Source organism: Trichosurus vulpecula, chromosome 2 (assembly GCF_011100635.1).
Source record: "Trichosurus vulpecula isolate mTriVul1 chromosome 2, mTriVul1.pri, whole genome shotgun sequence".
In the NCBI taxonomy this organism is placed as follows: domain Eukaryota; kingdom Metazoa; phylum Chordata; class Mammalia; order Diprotodontia; family Phalangeridae; genus Trichosurus; species Trichosurus vulpecula.
Window position 1 is genome coordinate 43378886 of NC_050574.1, and position 20314 is coordinate 43399199.

At 45.6% G+C, this 20314-nt stretch overlaps 1 protein-coding gene across 1 annotated transcript; it reads right to left on the reverse strand.

Annotated features, from left to right (window-relative positions):
- Positions 1–16180: 16180 nt before the first annotated feature.
- LOC118836389 (olfactory receptor 2G3-like) lies at positions 16181–17140 on the reverse strand. Its single transcript, XM_036743700.1, has one exon. The coding sequence runs from the start codon at positions 17138–17140 to the stop codon at positions 16181–16183; it is 960 nt and encodes a 319-aa protein (XP_036599595.1).
- Between the last annotated feature and the right edge of the window lie 3174 nt (positions 17141–20314).

Consider the following 20314-nt stretch of genomic DNA (forward strand, 5'->3'; position numbering starts at 1 on the left):
AGAGAGAGATCACCAAATGACTGTCCTTTTATGAAAATGCTGGCATTATTAAAAAAAAAACTGATTAAATTACCCAGAAATCATGTCTCTTGAACCTTTTAAATCGCCACACAAGCTTGGTAGGTAAGATCTGCCTTCAAGAATGCACGTTCACCTATGTGTCATAAGGAAGTACTAGGGGAAGATCTGAACTGAGGATTAACACGGTGAACACTATAATAATCCTTCATGTGAATACCTAACCTGCTTTGATAGAAAAGAAATGTGACAGACACCTACAATGCACTAATCAATCAATCAATCAACATTTATTATTCTTCAGTTATATCCAACTCTCCGTGATCCCATTTGGGGTTTTCTTGGCAAACATCCTGGAGTGGTTTGCCATTTCCTTCTCCGGCTTATTTGACAGATGAGGAAACTGAAGCAAACAGGGTTAAGTGACTTTCCCAGGGTCACACATCTAGTAAGTGTCTGAGGCCATATTTGAACTCAGGAAAATAATCTTCCTAATTCCAGGCCTGGAGCTCTATCCACTGTACCACCTAGCTGTCAACATTTATTAAGCTCCTACTATTTACCAGGCACTGTGCTAAGAGCTAAGGATACAAAGAGAGGCAAAAGACAGCCCCTGACCTTTTACAATCTAATGGTAGAAACAATATGCAGACAAATATATAACAAGCAAGTTATACGCAGGTTAAATAGGAAATAATTAACAGAGGGAAGGCACTAGCATTAAGGGGGTTTGGAAAAGACTTCCAGTAAATGAAAGGATTTTAGTTGGGACTTAAAGACATCCAGGGAAGTCAAGACTGCGCTGTGCAACCAAATGAACTAGGTGTCAAGACTAAAATGAAAGAATGGTAGAGATAAGCGAATGTTCTGTGAAGGCTGGAAGGAAGAGAGAGTAACCAATAAGCATCATGTCCCCAGCTTAGGCAAGAAGAATAACAAAGAAGGCTTATCAGGATCACCCACCAGGAGGTGCTGCTGGGAATACAGGCCTCTGTTCAAGATGTCCAAAACAAAGACGTTTTGGGTGGAGGCTGACGGATGAAGGAATGAAATCTATAAGATGCAATTCACCAAAGTCACATCCCTTCTGTTTGCTGAAGAATATGGGATCATAGACAACCCCGGTGACAGCTGTGCCAAGGCTTGAATCCTGCCTCAAATGTTTACTCCCTGACTCAGCCACTAACCCTCCCCATGCCTCAGTTTCCTCATCTGTAGAATCTACAAAATCCCCAACAGCCAATCATTCAGTCTGCACTTGGAGACCACTCCTGCCCTGCCCCTAATATCACAGAATCACAAAATTATAGAGTTAGATGGGGCCTTGGTGGTTATCTGATAAGTGAGCTGAGGTGGCTGAGAACCTGCCCTGATTATCAGAGGAACTTTTCATAAGGCAGTGTGGTGGGGTGGAAAGCTTACCATATATTACAACATAAACTCCAAACATTTTGGGAGGATTGGGGTCTGAATCCCAGCTTTGGTCCCCGGCACCACTTCCCCTTCCTGGGACTGTTTCCTCAAGTATAAAGTGTAAGAGTTGAGTCAGGCAACCTTCAAGGGCCCTTCCCAGCTTGAAATCCTGAGGCAGGCAGTGTACACATTATTTCGAGATCATATTATATCTCATTTTGCATATGAGAAAATGGTGGTTTGGAAAACCTACCTATCACTTGCTCAAGACCTCATAGCTAGTTGCAAAACTGAGATTCATTTAAACCTAGGTTGGGGATTATGGAAACATCTATTAAGCTCTAACTATAGATATGGTTTTATATATGTGCATATATATAAAGCTATATATATATGTATCTATATATCTGTGTATCTATATATCAATGTGCTTGATACTGAGGAAGAAACAAAATTTAGCAATGTGGGGCAATGTAAAGAACTGGACTCTGGAAACAGAGAGGACCTCAGCTCAAACCCTACCTTAGATTTTTATTACCTAAATGATCTTGGATAAGTCACATACCTTTAGATCCCTCTGTTTCCTCATCTGTAAAAGACACAGTTTGCATTAGATGGCCTCTGAGGCCCCTTAGGTCTGTAATTTGAATACGTACACTTCGTCCTTGTGAAGCTCACTACTCAGCTTGGGGACTGAGAAACACAGAAAACTAGAAGATGTCATCTAGTCCAAATTATTAAGTTACATTGCTGAAGCCTGGGAATCTGCGGGTTCTAAAGATTTGCAACTAGGAGAGGGGCTAGCCTTGAAGTGGACGCAAGGGAGAGGATGGGGGACAGGAAGGATGTCAGGAGGAAAGTGGCCCTGGCAGAGGAAGGCACCAGGTTTGACTCCTGCTCTGCTCCTGGCTATCTGTATGGCCACGTTCTTCCTCTGGGCCCCAGCTGGACTAGATAGCCTTCAAGCTGTAGATCTACAATCTACTGCCCCTGAGTGGGGGGCAGGGTGGGGGATCCTTCTACTGAGCAAACCACCACATTGGAGGCAACAGGAGTTAGGACACCTGGCTTTGAATATCTGACTCTGACACTAGCTCCGTGGCCTTGGGAAAAACACCTGACTTTAAAGACTATGTGCTGTTGATGACCTGTGAAGGGCTTCAGTGGAGGGAGCTTCCACACTAGCAAAATCCCAGGTTCTTGATATGATGATGTGTGTGCCTATGGACAAGTTTGTATGTTCATGATTGTGGGATATGTGTCAATGTCTGTGCCCATGACCTTTGGTGTCCACATGTATATGTGTGTGTCAGTGACATTGAACTTTTCTATCACTGTCCAGGTGTCTTGGATTAGGAGTCAGGAGGTATTGGTTCTATTTTTGATTCTCTGTTCTTGCCATGTTATCTTGGGCAAGCATATTTCTCCTCTGAGCCTCAACTTCTTTCCTTGTCAAAAAGAGAGATTAAATGATTTTTCATTTATTAACTTTTTCACTAATCCCTTCCCCCCTTCTTTCCTTCCTCCCTCCCCTCCACCTCTCCAATCCTGCCTTCCTTCCTTCCCTACCTTCCTCCCTCCTTCCCTTCTTTTCCTCCTTCCCCCTTCCCCTCTTCCCCCTTTCTTCCCTCCCTTTCCTCCCTTCCTCCCTCCCTTCCTTCTTCCTCCCTCCCTCCCTCCCTTCCTTTCTTCCTCCCTCTCTCTCTTCCTTTCTTCCTCCCTTCCTTCCCTCCCCATGACTTCCAAAAGGGCAGATACCTCATCTTATCCATATTTTATCCCTTCCCAGTGTGGAAAACATTGCTCAGCATATTAATGCAATCACTACATGGTGATTTACTGAGATTAGGGAGGTCTGTGCCCTGTCAGCTAAGCATACTTTATCTTCTTTCCACTAATCCCTAGTGAAGTTCTTCAGAAAATTCAAGCCTCTTTTAGCTAAGAGAATGGGGGTGAGGGGTGGGGTGGGGAATGAACCGAGGTGTACATACAGAGGCCTGGAGAAGGCCAGCCACAGGCTGAAGGCAGCAGCAGGCAGATAAGCATTGGAGTTTACTAAACTGTGAGTTCCTTAAGGGAAATGTTCCGTATTTAAACTTTGGCTAGTCTCTCCACCAGCTTGAGTAGTGTTTTGTATACAGTAGCTGCTTAAGCAATGTTTGTGGAATGATTAATCGAATGAGCAGCTATCACAAGGTCACAGCAGTCCACAGATACAATCTAAGGGCTCCCACCCACAGTAAGGTGATTTCCTCACACATCCTGAGTCTTCTACATTATTTCTTCATTGGGCAACCACATTTCTCAACACCCTCTTTGTTACTAGCAGGTTGATTGTTTAGGCAGGCATCCAGGGCTCTCCCCCTCCAACCTCATCTGCCTCTCTGTACCAAAATGGACCCATATTTGTCCATCAACCAGCAGGTAGAAGAGACAAGGAGGTGATAAAATGGGAAAACAAAGCAAAATGGAAAGGAATCCCCACAAACTTTCTACCAATTAGAACCATCTCAAATGGGAATATGGGGCAGCTAGGTTACTCAGTGGGTAAGGTGACAGGCCTGGAGCCAGGAAGACTCATTTTCCTGAGTTCAAATACGGCCTCAGATACTTCCTAGCTGTGTGACCCTGGGCAAGTCACTTCACCCTGTTTGCCTCAGTTTCCTCATCTGTAAAATGAGTTGGAGAAGGAACTGGCAAATTTGCCATCAAAACACCAAATGGGGTCATGGAGAGTCAGACATGATGGAAAAGACTGAACAACAACAAGTCGGAACGGAATGAGGTTGTCTGGGGAGCTGGCGAGTTCCCCGTCACTGGAGATTTTTCAAAGAGAGACTAAATGGATACTGCCTGAGTTCCATGTGAACTCTGGAGTTGCTCCCACACACCAAGCAAATTTCTGTCTTCAAGCAGATTCTTTCCATCCCTCCGGGTCGAATTGAACTCCTGCTTCCTCTCGGAACCCTCTGTTGATGACTCTCACTTTGGATGATTTCTCCCTCTTCTGAATTCCTCTAATGCCCAGAATCCTTGGCTGCTAGAGGCAGAAGGGGCCTTAGAAGGGATCCAGTCCTACCCCCTCATTTGGCAGCGAGGAAACTGGTACGAGAGAAGTTAAGGTGCCTTGGGTCTCACAGAAACGTAGGGGGAGAGTGGAGACTGGAACCCAGATTTACATCTCAAATGAGATAAGATTTGTAAAGCGCCTGGCACAGTCCCTGGCACATAATAGGCATTTAACAAATGCTCCCTCTTCCTTTCTTCTAGGGATGTGCTGGAAACAGCTAAAATAGGCTGGCCTTTTATAGGTGACCATTTACCCCTCAGAAATCAGCAAATGCGACAAACCAGGGTCTAATTTTTTGGTTTTTTGACTTAAGTGATGGAAAAAATGTTAATAATGAAAATTAATCTCAAAAGTGCATAAGGTGGTCTCCCCAACCCCCCCCACCCTGTTCTGGAAAGCTGGTTGTTAAACATGTAGTAGCACACCCCCTGACAAGTCTCTTGTCACAGCAGATCTACTGTTTCATACATACATAGTCCAGCATTCCACCATGGCCTGCATTCATCCGTATAACTTCCTCAGGGCTGAGCCCAGGGCTAGGTACATAGTATACTTCACATACAGAGCTATGGAGTGAATGACCTGGAGGGATGGACAGTGTCCTTTATTCTTCTGTTTCAAGTATGTGACTCTTGCCTCCTCACCTTCCTCTGGACTCCCCAGGGCAGGGAAGGACTCTCACCTTAGAATCACAGAAACTGAAGGAAGCTCATGGAGCATCTATTTCAATCAATATCTGAGCAAAAATCTCTTCTATTGGCCAACCAACATTAAAGGCCTCCTGTGTGCTGGGCTTTGTGCTCAGTTCTGGGGATATGAAGACAAAGATGGGGGAGATAACAAGAGAATACATAAATACGTATACATATAAATTATAAAACAAATGTAAATACAAATAAATACAAGGTAGAGAGGGAAAGCACTAGCAGCTGGGGGCAAGGAACATGAAGTTTCATCTAGAAGGTGGGACTTGAACTGTGTCTTCAAGGAAGAAAAAAATTCTGAGGCCAAGATGAAGAGGGGAGTGCATTCTAGGCATGCGGGATGGCCAATGCAAAGGTATGGAGGTGGGAGCTGGAACAGAGAGAAGGCCAATTTGGCTGTATGGTAGAGTCTAGGAAGCAAAGTGATGTATAATGGATGAGGTTGGAAAGATAAGGGCCAGGTTGTAAAGGGTTAAAAGAGTTTCCACAACAGGGGCTAAGCGGTCATCCGTCCTTTGCCTGAAGACTTCCAGTGACAGTGGATCTATCTCCAAGCATGTCCTATTTCACTTTGGAGTCAATTCTGCTTTCTAAGAGATTTTCTCATCACCATCATCATCATCACTAGTATTTATAGAGCATTTTAAGACTTGCAAAGTACTTTGTATTTCCATTGGCTCCTTATAATCCTATTAACTAAATGCTCTCTGTGTGTGTGTGTGTGTGTGTGTGTGTGTGTGTGTGTGTGTGTGTGTGTATTTGATAAGAACTTGTGGTTTCTCTGGTTTGGGAAATTATTCCATCAAAACAGATCACAACTGCTCAGCGACTTACTGGTAAGTGTAGCAATTTGCCCAGGTCACTAAATGGTTAAGGGATTTGCCACATTGGGTGGTGTTAAACCTGAAAATTTGGTTGAAGGAAACAACAGAGCTAGGTGATAGAAAAATCCATGTTGTTTATTATTTTCCCTTAAAGCATAGCGGAGCTAGCTTACTTGTACGTACAAGGAGTCAGAGTATAACTCTGGCTGCCCGAACAAAGCAATGAGAAAACTTATATACGTTATTTTAGCAGAGTTAGCAAGCCTGTATGACCTCATTTTTATGACCCCCATGTATGTTTAACCATGATACAAGAAGAGTATTTTCCTTAATGGAATAGATTATAAATACAACAAATTAGATAGTTGTCAAAGTGTCAATTGGATTTGTAGCCCCAGGATCTCTGTGTTTAATTTGCCATTAACATTCCACAACATAGTATATGCCCATAAAATATTAAGATAAGGAAAAGTCACATAATTCAAGATAGTGTCTGGGCTCAAGGTTTTCACCCTTAATGGCCATGGACAGAGCAAGGAATACTCCATCTGGATTTGTTGATACAAGATAGAGATGTCTCTGAGCTTACTCAGAGAACAAAGAGACTGTTAGGATCAGGCTTTTCTTCTGGTTAAGTAGTTCAGGCCCTGAGTCTTATTGAAATTACAAAAATGATATAAAATAGTATAATATTTTCCACAGTGGGAAGCAAGACCTGAACCCAGATCTTCCTAGCTCTGAAGTCCTTGACCTGTCAATTAAGTGACAAGCACTTATTAAGTGTATTCTATGTGTTGGCCAGTGTCCTAGATCTCAGAGGTAAAACAATCTCTGCCTTCGAAGATCTTATCAGAGGAGATGATGTGCACATAAACGTACATATTACACTCTTTTGGCCACCTTTGCTCCTACACATGGGCTGCTGAATAAAGCTGGGGAAAATCATGAAACCGTCCTGACTAGGGCCATGACAAAATCATGTTACACAACCTCAACTGGCTCTTCACTGCAGCAAGGCAATCCTTTTATACCTCTCTAACTGATTCACTATTCCACTCAACACAGTGACTTTTCTAAACCTTTGGATTGCTTCTCAAACTTCACTCGGTTCCCTCTCTGCCACCCTCTCAACTGAGAACCTTACTTCATATATTATTGAAGAAAGCAAGGCATCTTCTCTCTCCTCTTCATCTCAGATCACCCAGATGCCTTCTGCCTCTACCTCCTTCACTTGAATCACATAACGAGATGGTCCTTCTCCTGGCCCAACAACCACTCTACACGCACAAGTGATCCAATTCTATCCCAACTTCTCCAGCAGATTGCCCCCTCTATGCTCCCCACTCTCTCACTTATCTTAAAACTATACTGGCTACTTCCTTCCTGCTTACACACTCACAGCTTCTCCATCCTCAAAAAACCCTCACTTGATCCGCACATCTCTGCTGATTATCTTCCTATATCCTCAATAAACTTCTTGAGAACCTGTCTACAGTGGATGCCCCCCACTTCCTTTCCTCCAGCCTGGTGTGGGCCCTCATCGCCTCATGCCTGGGCTGTTGTAACCAGCCTGCCTCCTGTCTCTCCTCATTCCGGCCCCCTTCCACTTACCATCAAGCTATTCTTTCTAGGTCTGAGAGTGTCACCCACTTATTCAATAAACTCCCTTGGATCGAACATAAAATCCTGCTTTCCAGACTTCTTATACCTTCTTACACTCAACCTCCTGGTATTTCCTCTGGCTGTCACATGACTGGGACTCTCTCCCTCTTCATCTCTGCCTCCAGATTTCACTGGCTTCCTCCAAGTCTCAGCTAAAGTCCCATTTTCCGGATCCTCCTTTTGGAGTGACTTCCCTCCAAGCACCCCCGCCCCCATCTTGTTTGCACAGTTATTTCTTGTCTCCGCCTTAGGCTGAACGTCCTGGAGAGGAGGGGCCGGTTGTGTTTGCCTTTCTTGGAATGCCCAGTGGTCAGCGTTGTGCCCGGCACATAGAATGTGCTTATTTAATGTTTATTGACTGATCCTCGGGCTGCTTTTGAGGAAGCTGGAGCCTGGACTCCCTCCCAAGGTCGGGCCCAGCCCAGGGGAGCCGCTGGGGGGAAGGGGCTGGAGGGGGCCGGCCTTGCCATCTGGGCTGACCCCCAGCCCTGAGCCCGTTTCTTTCTTTCCAGCAAACCTCAAAGTGCTGGAGAAGGTAGAGGGGGCATTACTGGGGTCGTGGGGGGCAGAGAGGTATGCTGTGGGGTCTCAGCGCAGTGCCCGGCACACGGTAGGCACTACATAAATGCTAGTCACAAGCTGCTCTCCCAGGCCGGGATTGTTTGCCCTTGACCATCTGCGTGACCTTGGATCAGTCACATGCTCTTTCCCGGTCCGTTTCCTCCTCTGCAAAACGGGGGGGGGGGGGGGGGGGTAGGATGCTAGTTTCCATCTCTGTAACTTGGGAGTGGTTGTCCTCTTCTACGAAAAATGGTAGAGGATGAAAGAGCACATGATTTGGTGGCGCATGCGCGCACACAGCATTTAAGATAACTACCCCCTCCACCCCCACGGGGAGGAGAGGAATCCACCGAAAGGAGGCGGGTCCTCCAATAGTCTAGATAAGCCCAGAGACTGCGCGCACGCGCAGTAGTGGTGAGTTTTGGGCCTCCTCACGGAAGCCCTGGGAGGGAGAGGAAGGGCAGGGGCACCCGATGCGGTCATCTCCCGGACCTAGGGGACAGGAGCGAGCGCCAGAGTTTTGTTGTTTGTCCTTCGTTTTCGAAAAGGAGAGTTAGGTGAGCAGTGAAAGCTGCGACCTGGAGGCCTAAAGACGTGACTGCGCTTGCGCGCGTAAGAGCGAGGGGGGCGGGGCGGTATGTGCAGGATCTCCACCAATCAGAAGTGACCTTGGATAGCATGCCTAGAGCCAAAGACCGAGAGACTGGGACCCGTATGACGCACCCTGGAGGAGGAGGGCGGGAGCGAGGATCAGAGGCTGCGTCCTTTCCATGGCAACAGTGCGCCCAGGTCCCAGGTCACAACAGGTCCCTAGTTGTGAACCTCTGTGGCCATGTTCACCTCGCACGTGAGGTCTTCATTATAAACGTAGCTGGAAGGGACCTCAGAGGGCATGAAATTCAGCCCCTTCTTTTTACAGATGGAGAAACAGGTTTTGAGTCCACCAACCGGCATTTTTTTAAGCACCTACTATGTGCTTGGCACTGTGCTAAGCCCTGGGGATGCAAAGAAAAGCAGATTCTGTTAGCGTCACGTAAGGGTCCCAAGGGCCCTCCCAGCTTTGAGGGACCGTCGTACTAAAATAATGTGTTTAGGGCGTGTATTTGCCCTCTCCCCAAATCTGAATAACACGTACCTTTTTATTCCATAGAAATAGGACTAAACCCCTCCCCCCAATTTTATTAAACCATGAAGCCCCAGGATATTAGTGTTTTGGCAGGTGTAGGAGGATGTAAATGGAATTAAATGCAATGAAGTAGAAGTTATTAAATGCCCATTCTGTGCCAGGCCAGCTAGATGGCTCAGTGGATACAGCACCAGGCCTGGAGTCACCAAGACCTGAATTCAAATTCGGCCCCCGGACGCGTCCTAGCTGTGTGACCTTGTACAAGTCACTTTCACCCCATTTGCCTCAGTTTCCTCATCTGGAAAAGGAGCCGAAGAAGAAAATGGCAAACCACTCCAGGATCTTTGCCAAGAAGACCCAAATGGGATCAAGAAGAGTCAGACACAACTGAAAAACAAAATGTGCCCGCCTGAGCATACAAAGGTGGAATGAAAGTCTGCTCTGAAGGAGTTTATGTTCTATTGTGGGAAGTTAACACACATGTAACTAAGGGATCACAAAGCACAAGAAGCACATGCAAAGCAAGTTATTTCGGGGTGCGGGAGGAGGGGGCAGTACTATAAAGAAGGCTTCTTTAGGAGTTGGTCCTAGTGATGTTCGCCATACTGTGAGCAGGAGATAAGCAGGGACGGCATTGCAGCCCAGGAGCCCGAGATCTGGAGCTGGGAGGGGCTCGCAGACTGCCTCCAGTTCAGCCTGGCCCATGGTCCCCAAATAGAACGCGGCTCTCTGCTATGCCTCAGGGGTCACTGTATTAGGCCGTTTGTCCACAGGGTGGCACTCTCTCTCTTCTCCAAGACAATCATGGTCCCCAGAGAGATTGCTGGCTGCTGCTTTTATTAAAACGGAAGGCTGAGCTGGGAGGGGCCTTAATGATGATTTGGCCACTGGGCAGACCATTAACATGAATTTGTAGAAAGGAAGCAGAAGGGGGCAGGGGAAAGAGCCTAGCATCACAGAATTATGGGGTTGAGAGTTGGAAGGACTTTTTTTACCACCAAGTATCATCTTCCTGTTTTGTGGATAAGGACACTGATGGGCAGTGAGGGAAAGGGACCAAGTACTCAGATGGCCTCTGCCACATATCAGTAACCTCTAAATCAGGTTTATTACCTGGGTTTCACAGACCCTCAAAGACTTCATGGAGAGATTTTACGAAGTCTGTGATCTCCGATAGAAAATAAAAAGTTACACTGATATAATCGTTTTCCTTTTTAACTTTATTTTATGAATTTATAAACACAATTTTCGAAAAGGGATCCATAGATTTTGTAAGACTGCTGAAGGGGTTCATAGCGCTCAAAAGGTTAAGAACCCAAGCTCTAGGTGATGTGCCCTCTACTCTGTACACATATCATATGTACCTATTTATTCACATTCGAATGTAAACTCCTTGAAGCTAGGGAATGTTTTTCCTTTCTTTGTATCTACCCCCAGGGCTTCACTCAGTGCCTGGTACTAGTGGTAGATTCTTAATAAATGCTAATAGTTTGATTGACTCCTTGACACGACTCCAATTCTGTAGTCTGAAGATGTGGCTGTGGTCCCTGGATCTTCCTTTATTTGCCCTCTCTCTGGCGCTCTTTTCTCTTCTGGGTGACAGAGCCACCATGGGCTGTGGCACATTTCACATTCAACCCAGCCTGAACCCACGTAACTTTATTACCGTCCAGCTGCGTCAGGAAGAGTCAGACATCACTTCATTAACCTTATTAACATCCAGCCTGCACCTGTCTTTATCTTATCTATGAGGATATCATGGTAGTCTTGATCAGATGCCTTGTGAAGATGCCCTTGATCTGACATAATGACATCACTCTAAAAATAAAATGATTGCCCAGTGACTTGTCCTTCATGAACATATGCTGACTTGCAGGGCTCAGCCCTTTCTAATTGTTCACAATCCACTGCCATTCAAACTGTCTCCTTTGATTGTGGCCCTGTGTAATATCAGTTAAGTTGGGTGTCTTTGATTGAGTCTTACTAGGTGCTAAACCCCAGGCACAAACCCCTATCTACTGGTTGCTAAGCCTATGTGGGCATGAAGCCCTCAGGTTCCTAAGGGGAGTTGCTAAGACCAGAGCCTAAGTTCTGGTTGCTCAGATGACATTTGATGATGGCTAAAGAGGGTATAAAAAGCTAGAACAAAGCTATTTGCTTGGGACTCTCACTCTTGGAGGTGTGCTGATGTGGAGACTCTGAGCAGCTGTAGTTAACAGTGCTCCAGCTTGTAAACTGGTCATTTGGACTTAGTTAAACCCTGGTAACTATGCATTGAGATTTGAATCAGACGAGGTCTGCCTGTTGGTGTTGGTAATTTGTTTGTATTTGCTCTTAAGTTCAGGGTGCTGGCTTTCTCCTCAGAACTGCGTGAATGATATTTGTATGCTGGATTAAAGTAAGGTTGTTAACCCCTTAATGTTGCTTTCCTTAGTAAAGCAGATCAAAAGAACCTGTGTTGGCAACTTTCTGTTTGCTGGTTGTTGGTGGGTCTTATACCCCTTCAACAGCCGCTAGCAGATTATTGCAACACCCTGTGACTATCTTCGACCCTTCTTTCTTCCTTATTTTTCCTCCACCCCCAAAATCAATTGATAATTTTAAAAAAAAATTTGTTTTTACATTGTAGTTATTTCCAAATATTGTTCTTCCTCACAAGGGCCTGTTCTTATAACAAAGAATTGGGAGAAAAAAAGTTCAGCAGAATTAACCAATATTATTAATTTTAACAGACAGCCATCAATTGCTGTCAATTTTGCCTTTGTGGGATCTCCTGTCTCCCGGTTTGTCTCTTTCCACTGTGACTACCTTGTTACAGGACCCATTAACACCTGCATGGACTATTGAAATAGCTTTTCTGTGGTGTTCTCCCCCACCCCCCCAGCCAGACTGTTGATCTCTGTCTTGATCATCTTCCCTATGCATAGGTCTGGACATGGCATTCCAAGGGTCATAAAACTTCACATGGTTCCCCGTTTTGTATTCTTCTGTCTGTGATTCAAGACCTTCCACCATCATTTCTATACAATTTTCCAGTCTTATCTCCTATGACTTCCCTGTAGGAACTTCATACAATGCTCAAACTGAACTGTTCTCAGTCTTCCATCCACCCCTCACCCTAGATAAACCCTGCACTCTCATTTCCTGCTAACTTTGCTGACATTGCCTTCCTTTATCTAGGAAAACCTCCGTCTTTATCAGTTTAATTCCTATCCGTTATTTAAAGACCAACTCAAATGCCATCTTTTAGAAGCTTTTCCTGGTTCTTCCTAGTGAGTGACAACCCTTGACAATCCATCTAATGCACTAATGTTCATTTAGTATATGTGTTGGTGCTGCTTATCAGACTATAGGCTCATATAGGAAAAGACTATGTTCTGTCTAAATTCTGCATTCTATCTCCCTGGCAATCAAATGTTAGCTTTGGATCACTGTGAATGTGATACACCCAACGGGGGATTGATAAATGTATGCTATGTCATATTTTTTAGTGTGAGGACTTTTGGTGGAGAAATTGAAAGCAAACAAATTTATGCTGGATTTGAGCACTCTTTGTCATGAGTTATCACCATCCTCTCTAACCAAGCAGAGCTCTTACCCCTTCCTTGGGCATCTTTTTGCTTTGAGGATAGCTCAAAAAGTTTTGTAGATTGCCCTTAGCATTCTGGGTTCGTGGGTCTCCATATCAGTTGAGAACCAGATCGATCCTTTGTAATTGTCCTCAGATACCATTTCTTAGTTCTGACTTCTTCAAGCTTCTCTTAAAGATCTGTGTTGGCCAGTAAGCTCTCTGAATCACTGGACAGGGCTTAAGCTAGCTTCCCTTTTTCTTCCTCAAGAGGAATGCTTATTTTGTGTCACGAATTTGATTCCTAAATGTCTCCCGGTCCTCTTTTAACAACTTTCCCTGAAGAGTCTTACACTAAAAGATGTTAACTGTTGTTTCTCTGAAATCTACTCTCTTCATATTTGGGTGGATTTTGGTGGCCCTAGGAGTGTGCTGGTAAATGTTTAACAACTGGCTCTCTAAAAAGCACAACAAAATTTAAAGTCGAATGATCAGAAAGCAACCAAACAGTAAATCAAGTCCATATTTGAAAGGGCAAATACTCACACTGAAAAGTAATGCTCTCAAGAACTACTCCTAGTGCTTAGCACTGTGATTGGCATATAGTAAGTGCCTAATAAATGTTAATTGATTGCAGTAGCTTCAACACAGCCCTGTTTGTCGCTCCCCTTTTTCATCTTGAACTTTAAAGTGGAGGTGTCTCATGTGTCCCTGATCAGTCTACCTCAGTCTCAGGGTCCCGGTTTTGTTTATTTCTCAAGCAAAGACTGGTAATGGAGGGAAGTACCCAGGACTTGGGCTGCTAGGTGGTGCAGTGGATAGAATGCCAGGCTTGGAGTCAGGAAGACCTGAGTTCAAATCCAGCCTCAGAAACTTGCTAGCTGTGTTACTCTGGGTAAGTCACTTCACCCTGCTGGCATCAGTTTCCTCATCTGTAAAATGAGCTGGAGAAGGAAATGGCAAACCACTAGAGGATCTCTGTCAAGAAAACCTCAAATGGGGTCACAAAGAGTCAGACATGACTAAATGACAACGACAAACCCAGGGCTTAAGAATAGTGAGAAGAGTCAAGAAGATGTGGGTCTGAGGCCTGGCTCTTCCACTTACTGTGTGACTTAGAACAAGTCACATGTCCTCTCTGGATCTCACTTTCCTCATCCAGTTAAAAAAATTGGGAGCTGGACTGGGTGACCTAGGAGGATGTTCAGTCAGAAGGTCCCGGAGGGCACTGCAACCATGGAATGCAGAAATGGTCTACTGAGCTGTGTCTGTTGGTGTCTTCATTTGCTGCAAGAGGGATCACCTTTAGCCCCCATCACATCCTGTCTGGAGCATTATAGCTAGTTTGAGGCTTGTTCAGAGGAGGACAGGCAGCACCATGAGGGGCCAGAAGTGGTACTGTAGAAATACCCCATGAAAAGAACTGGGGAGGTTTGCCCCGGTAAAGCAGAAGTGGGATCAGAGAGTAGAAGGTGCTCAGAGACAGACAGCAGCTCCACAGGACTTTGGTGGGTGTGTTAAAGGTGGCTGTGGCATGAAGGATCTCGGTTATGTCTGTGGGGAGCAATGCTGTGAATCTTCCATGTTGGCACCCAGGCAACATCTCCAAGGGCTAGCTTAGGAGGAGGGTGCACATTTACATTTGCAGCCCTTCCTGTGATGATATGCTGAGGTCCATTCTTGAGGTTCAGCATCAGACCTCCCTGTATTAGAAGGATGCAGCATTTTAGGGATGTGATGGTAGGGAGGGCAGTCCTAGGAGCAGGCACAGACATCCCCTGCCATGTTTCAGTCCTAGAAGTAGGCACAGACATTCCTGCCTGGTTTCAGTTCTAGGAGTGGGCATGGACACCCCCTGCCAGGTTTCAGTCCTAAGAGTGGGCATGGACATTTCTGCCTGGTTTCAGTCCCAGGAGCAGGCATGGGCATCCCCTGCCTGGTTTCAGACATCCCTGTCTCCTTTTGGTCCTTAGAGCATGCACACATATTCATTGCTACATGAACAGTGTTGGGCAGGAGTGCTTCCAAACCTAGCAGCCATGATGTTGAGGGGATATGAGACCATTCTCTATGAGGCCTGGCTTCAGAAACTGGGGATATTTAAGACTGAAGAAAAGAAGACTTCCTGAGGACATAATAACTGTCTTCTAGCATTGGAAAGGCCGTCGTGTAGAACAGATTTTAGATTTCTACGTGGCTCCAGAGGGCAAGAAGCAGGAGCAGGTGGTGGAAATTGTAGAGGCAGATTTCAACTTGATTTCTGGGAATAAACCAAACTAAACCTTCTAACGATGAGGACTATCCAGATGGGGAAGGGCCTGCTTTGCAGTTTCCAAGGATCCTAGATATATGCTGGAAGCACCTTAGAAGGTATCTAAACCAAATCCCTCATTTTCCAGATGAGCCTCAAAGACATGACTTGACTTCCCTAAGGTCACACAGGAACAGTGTCAGAGCCCTAAGGTCGCACAGTAGGTCAGCGACAGAGCCAGGATTCACATCCAGGTCTTCTGACAAATGGGATGTTCTTTCTACTGTTCCACAAAGAGTCAGGTCGTGAGTTCCTCATCTCTCTGCCTTCAAGCAGAAACTGACTGGCCACTTGGAAGGATGTTGGAGAGACCATTCCAGCTCATGTATGGGCTGGACTTAGATCATCTGAGAGTCTTTGAAACACTGATGCTGAGGTCCACATAGAGGATCACCCACAAAGCTTGGAAACCAAGGGTCAGAGGGTGGTGACTGGTTCTGTGACGAAGAGGTAGACTTGAACCCAGGTTGACTGACTCCTCGCTATACCCAGGTCCAGTCTTCTCTACCCCAAGGGTGCATAGCCTGGGTCCATAAGACAGATTTCAGGGAGTCCATGAACTTAGATGGGAAAAATCGCAACTTTATTTTTAATAGCTAGTAACAAAATTTAGCTTTTTTACTCAAGTATGAATTTAAAAAATATTATTCTGAGAATGGCTCCTGGCCTTCACTGGCCTGCCAGAAGGATCCATGACTCAAAAACCCTGCTCAACATGTTACTTTCTCAGTGCCTGTTATGGTGACTTTTGGAGCCTGCTTCCCAGTCTGCCTCTGTTCCTGTGCAAAAACAGGCTGGGTTGCTTGGGCAGGTTGAGATCCCTTTTTTCAGGCAGAGACTGGAGTTGCCCTGGAAGGGACTCCTGTGAGGAGGAAGAATGTGGGACTAGATCCCTGCTGAGGCACTTTCTCTTTCCTTATAGTCTATGATTCTATGGCTCCTGCCCTCATCCCCTTGACGCGAGCAATGGCGTACCTGACAGCACTGTGGACATCCTTGTTCCGCAGACTGTAGATAAGTGGGTTAAGCAGTGGAGTGACCACTGTGTAGAAGACTGCTGTGAGCTTGTGGTGCCCAGCTGGGGTGAGTCCCTTGGGCCTCAGGTACATGGCCATCACAGTTCCATAGAAAAGGCCAACCACAGCCAAGTGGGCTCCACAGGTGGAGAGGGCCTTGCGGCGGCTCTGGGCAGAGGGGAGGCGCAGGGCAGTGGCCAAGATGAGACCATAGGAAGCCAGAATGCAGCCAAAGGGCCCCAGAAGGATGGGGACACCCATGGCAGAGACTAGAATCCGATTGGGGGTCGTGTCAGCACAGGCCACCCTCAGAACTGCTGGCAGTTCACAGAAGAAGTGGTCAATGGGTGGGCGCCCGATGCAGTAAGGCAGGCGTAGAGCAGCAGCTGCATTGGGCACAGAAAACAAGAAGCCCAGGGCCCAGGCACCACCTGCCAGACCCCCACAAAGACCTGGAGTCATGATAGCAGCATAGTGAAGGGGCCGGCAGACGGCTAGGCAGCGGTCAACAGCCATGGAGGCCAGGAGGAGGGCCTCGGTGCTGCCCAGAGAGAAGGCCACATAGAGCTGAATGCCACAGCGGGCAAAAGGAATTGACCGCCTCTGGACTAGCATGTGTGCCAGGGCCTGAGGCAGAATGGTGCTCACATAGGACACATCCAGCATAGCCAAGTGAGTCAGCAGGCGGTACATTGGCCGATGCAGCCGGCTGTCAAGGAGGATCAGGGACACCAGGAGGGCATTGCCCAGAAGAGTGGCCAGGTAGGAGGCCAGCACAGATGCAAAGAGGAGGGGCTGGAGGTCAGGGCGGGCTGAGAGGCCCAGGAAGAGAAATTCAGCCAGAGCTGTCTTATTCCCTTGGCCCATCCTGTGGAGAGTGGGATGAGGAGACAGTGGTGGAGGGGCGGTTAGAGTCAGCAGGTGGGAGGGAAGATCCAAGGTTGCATGCTCTTCCTCTTCCTTCCCTTTTCCTTCCCTCCTCTCTCCTCCCCTTTTCTTCCCTCTCCTCCCCTCCCCTCCCCTTTTCCCTTCTCTAATTAGCTGCCACACCAACAAGAAAGTCCTTAGCCTAGTACTTACGGCCCTCTATAATCTGAATCCCACCTCCCTCCCCAATCTTAGTTTAAAATATCCCCTTCAGACAGTCCTTCTTCCAGTTAACTTGACCTGCATTGCTTTTCCTCCTACCTGACCTTCTGTCTCCCTAGCATCAGGCCTTGACATAAGAGACCTGGAATCACATGATTCTAGGAAGGATGGAGAGTTGAAGAGAATAGGGCTGGAGAGGAAAGCAGAGAAGGAGGAGAAGAAGAGGAGGGAGGAGGAATAAAGAAGCCTGAGGAGAACAAAGGAGACAGGCAAACCAGGGGAAGGCCTTCTTCATCTCTGTCTCCTAAAATCCCCAGCTTTTTCTCAAAGCCTTCCTGCACTAGGCATCCCCTGGTCCCCTCTAGTGTGGAACACACTTGGTACCTTGTATAGAATCTGTATTTAGTCACTTGTATATATAGATTGTGCTGCCCTCACACCCATAGGAACTCTATCCCTAGGGAATAAAAGAATTGGCAAATGTGGACTTCTGAGCTGCTGTCTATGGTCTTGGAAAGACCATGGAGAATGGGAGAGTGGCTGCAAGGCTGGAGAAGGCTAAACACTGTCTTCTTTTTCAAATGAGGGAATAGGATGGAGTCAGCAGATTCTAGGCTTGTGGGCTCAACTTTGATTTGTCGCAAAAGTTCTCAACTATAATTAAAGACATGGGAAGCGAACACCTGGAAAAGGAAGTGATGATGACAGAAAATTGGCATGGGTGACTCAGCAGTTTGTGCCTGATTCGCCTTATTCTCTCTTGTGACAGGCCTGCTAGACAGAGCAAAGAAGTGGTACTGATATGGATTAACTTTGTTTTAGAAAACCATTTGGCCAAGACTCTCATACCTCTTTCATGGACAAAACAGAGAGATGTGAGCTAAATGTTAACACAGCTATGGATTCTGACATTTTCTAACTGACCAGGCCTAGTGTTATCACTAGTGATCTGATGTCAGCTTATGAGGATTGTAGAGGGGTGTTTCAGAAAGCTGTGCTTGACTTTCTTTGTTCAACATTTTAATAATGAGTTGGATCAAAGTGTATATGGCAGGCTTATGACACAAAATCGGGTTGGATAGAAAAGAAGGGATCCGAAAATTTCTTGAAAGTTTAAAATGTTGGGTTGAAACTGACAAGAAGAATTTTAATGGGAAACATGTAAAAGTTTAAAAAAAATCAACTTTGGAAGCATATGATGGGAGAGGCACAACTAGAAAGGAAAATATTTTTTTCTGAAAACTCCCTAGGGTATTTAGTGGACTACAAGATGAATATGTGATGACTATGGGTTGTTGTTGTTGAATCTTTTTTCAGTTGTGTCCAACTCTCCATGACCCCACTTGGGGTTTTCTTGACAAAGATGCTGGAGTGGTTTGCCCTTTCTTTCTCCAGCTAATTTTACAGATGAGGAAACTGAGGCAGATGTGGTTAAATGGTGACACCAGGGTCACACAGTGAAGAAATGTAGAGGACAGATTTGAGCTCATGAAGATGACTCTTCCTGATTCCAAGCCTAGTACTCTATCCACTGTGCCACCTAACTGCTCCTGGTGACCATGAGACATGCAGTCAAAAACAATATCTTAGACTGTATTGAGAGGAATATGCAAGACTAGTGAGATGTTGCTGCTGCTGCTTCTGGACCTTACCTGGATTAGTTCCCACCTGGAGTATTGTGTTCAGTTTATGTGCCCTGTTTTAGGAAGGATATTGACTAAGTGAAGAATGTGCAGAGGAGGGCATCTGGGGTGACTAAGGGTCTCAAGGTCATGATGTATGAGGATGAATCGAATGATTTGGGATGTTCAGCCTGGAGAAAAGGAGATTTTTCTTTCTTGACAGGGAGGAGGAATCATACAATATTTCCAAGCATTTATTTGAGTGACTGTTATGTGGAAGAGACTTTTCCTTAGCTTCACTAGGCAGAAGTTGGCATATGTTGTAACTTGGCAAATTTAGGCTTAATATAAGGGGATAAAGAGAGAGAGAAACCTTTTTAACAGCTGGAGCTCTAAAAAAAGTGAAATGGGCTTTACATCTTACGCATTACACCCTTTGGTTGTAATGAGTTCCCTCTTACTGGAAGTCTTTGGCTAAAGACTTGGTGACCCTTTGTCCAATATATTTGCATGGGATTCATGTTTACAGGTATGGGCTGTACTAACTGGTCACTGACATGTCCCTTCTGATTCTGAGATTATCTCCTGTCCTTTAGTCTTTCCCTCTCCAGGCCATTGCTTTGCTATACTACCAAAGTCACCTTCCTAACGCACAGATCTAATTGGCATGGCCCAGTGGAAAGAGTATTGTCTCTAAAAGTCTTGAGTTCAAATCTGCCTTTGACACTTCTTGTATGACCTTGGACAAGTCACACACATAGTAGGCATTTAATAAATTGTCTTCACAAAAGAATCAATCTGGGAGGGGCCAAAACAGAAACAGTTGCCATTTAAACTCACTCTGAGCCATCACAACCCAAAGAATGAGCAAGTGAAGCTTGGCCAGGAACCTGTTATTATCCAATCAGTGAAAGCCAAAGTGATTTGGGTTTAAAGGCATAGTCAAGTAGCACCATTTGAATTCTAATGGACTTTATCAAAGCCTAATTTTTCAGAGCTATAGTTCAAGAAATCAAAAATAAAAACTACATAAGATAAAGAAGTTAATCATCCCAGATTTTTAGAAAAAAAGAATAAATTAGTAGGGAAAAAATCTAGCCCCCAAACCCCAAGATGCCTTCAGAAGTGTAGCTCATCAAAATTTCTGGTAGAATGGAACTGAAAACCCTAGTGGGTGGACTTGAATAGCAATGAGAAGCCAACCAAACAATTCATGGGATGAGAACATCAGCAAACTATGGGAACAAAATCTAAGTGACACTATATCTCTAGGAATCACCAGTAGTCACCATGGGGCTCTTCATAGCAAGCACTCAGCTGAGTAGTCATG